We start from the raw sequence: 1,395 nt of genomic DNA on the forward strand, positions 1-1,395 counted from the left end.
AGTACCGTCGTCTCCAAGGGGACCTAATTCTTACTTACGCCCTGTTCGAACAAAGCTTGTCAAACAGGTTTTTTACCGTTGACCCAGCAAACACCAGGCGGGGACATAGTAAGAAAATTTTCAAGCTCAGGGCACACACATTCATTAGACAAAAACTTTTTCATTTCGGGTAGTAGCTGCGTGGAATGACCTTCCTCCAACGATTCAACACGCTCTTTCTCGAACCCAATTTAAAACACTATGAGGCATTTATTTATGCGAATTCTCGCGCTGGCAACATACTGTTCCAAGCTGAGAACATAACAGCAGTGCTAAACCCTTTTTTTCACTTGTGGCTTTCAGGTGAACGACCGCCACTGACCGACAAGAACAAAACCGATCCGGGAAACTTGGGCAAAAGCCTCGGTCCTGTGTATCCATCCGTGAATCCGTGAGTTTTCGTTGTGCAAATTTACAGAGGCTGAATATCACGAAGGACGGAAGCCAGATAATGATCGATATGAGGAGAGCTTGCAAAGTTATTGCTTGAAACCCGTGTAAATGAAAGCTATTTCGCGAACTAAAACGAGATGTAAGTGCGTAGATTATTGGTCTTCCAATCACTGTTTTTGGCTTCATGCGACGTATGATACGCGGACAAAGCCGACAGTGGGTGGGTATACTAACATGTCTCGTGTCCCGCAGGTGAATTTGTCTAAGGATGGCGCAACTAAAAAGGTAGCCACGCTTTGCAGGTTTATGTTAGCCGTAATCGTCACGGGTTATATTCGGGCTACCCATGCATTTCTTATAGAAAGCATGAGAATGAATGAGCTAATTATGGAACAGTTTCTGCGAGATGGAAAACAAAACGCTGATCTTGATTAACACTGACCACAAACAATGCATGTCACACGTAATGATTCTGCAGTGGTTTACCACACAAATTTATCCAGTTCGCATTGCTAGCTCACACCAAGTTGTTTTTGCGCAGCTAAGTTAAGGAGATGTTACGATGCACAAAATTCATATTTGCAACGCAAGGTTATAGATATCTGCGAAGGGAAGTGAGTGAAAGTGATGTTTGTATGCCGGCTGCTCCAGAAAACGTGTTCATTTTAATACCCTGAAGATGTGTTTTGATTAGCGGGAAAACCCGTCTCCGCCAAGCGTATCGAGATGCACTGGCCAAAGTAAGCACACTTCTCCGTGGGACGAATGTGCGTTGGGAAAGTATTATGACACTTGTATCTAAATTAATTCAGTCTATATTGTTCCACTAATCCCGGAATTCAGACCCTTTCGAAGCGAGTTTCATAAACATTTTTCACGTGCTGTGTAGGCTTTTGTTCTCCTTGGCGTAAAATCGGTAGATGGAAGCTAATGAGTAAGGATTGCCCACCGACTTACGTAATG

General features: G+C 43.6%; 1 protein-coding gene across 1 annotated transcript in view; it reads left to right on the plus strand.

The window, feature by feature from the left end:
- Window positions 1–428, plus strand: part of T265_12011 (hypothetical protein) — a gene marked incomplete at both ends in the record, with an annotated part of 35,779 nt that extends 35,351 nt beyond the window's left edge. Inside the window, one exon of the mRNA XM_009178893.1 lies at window positions 343–428. Coding sequence (XP_009177157.1) covers window positions 343–360 — 18 coding nt within the window. The remainder of the gene's footprint in view (window positions 1–342) is intronic.
- Between the last annotated feature and the right edge of the window lie 967 nt (window positions 429–1,395).

The sequence above is a fragment of the Opisthorchis viverrini genome, assembly GCF_000715545.1.
Source record: "Opisthorchis viverrini unplaced genomic scaffold opera_v5_719, whole genome shotgun sequence".
In the NCBI taxonomy this organism is placed as follows: Eukaryota; Metazoa; Platyhelminthes; class Trematoda; order Opisthorchiida; family Opisthorchiidae; genus Opisthorchis; species Opisthorchis viverrini.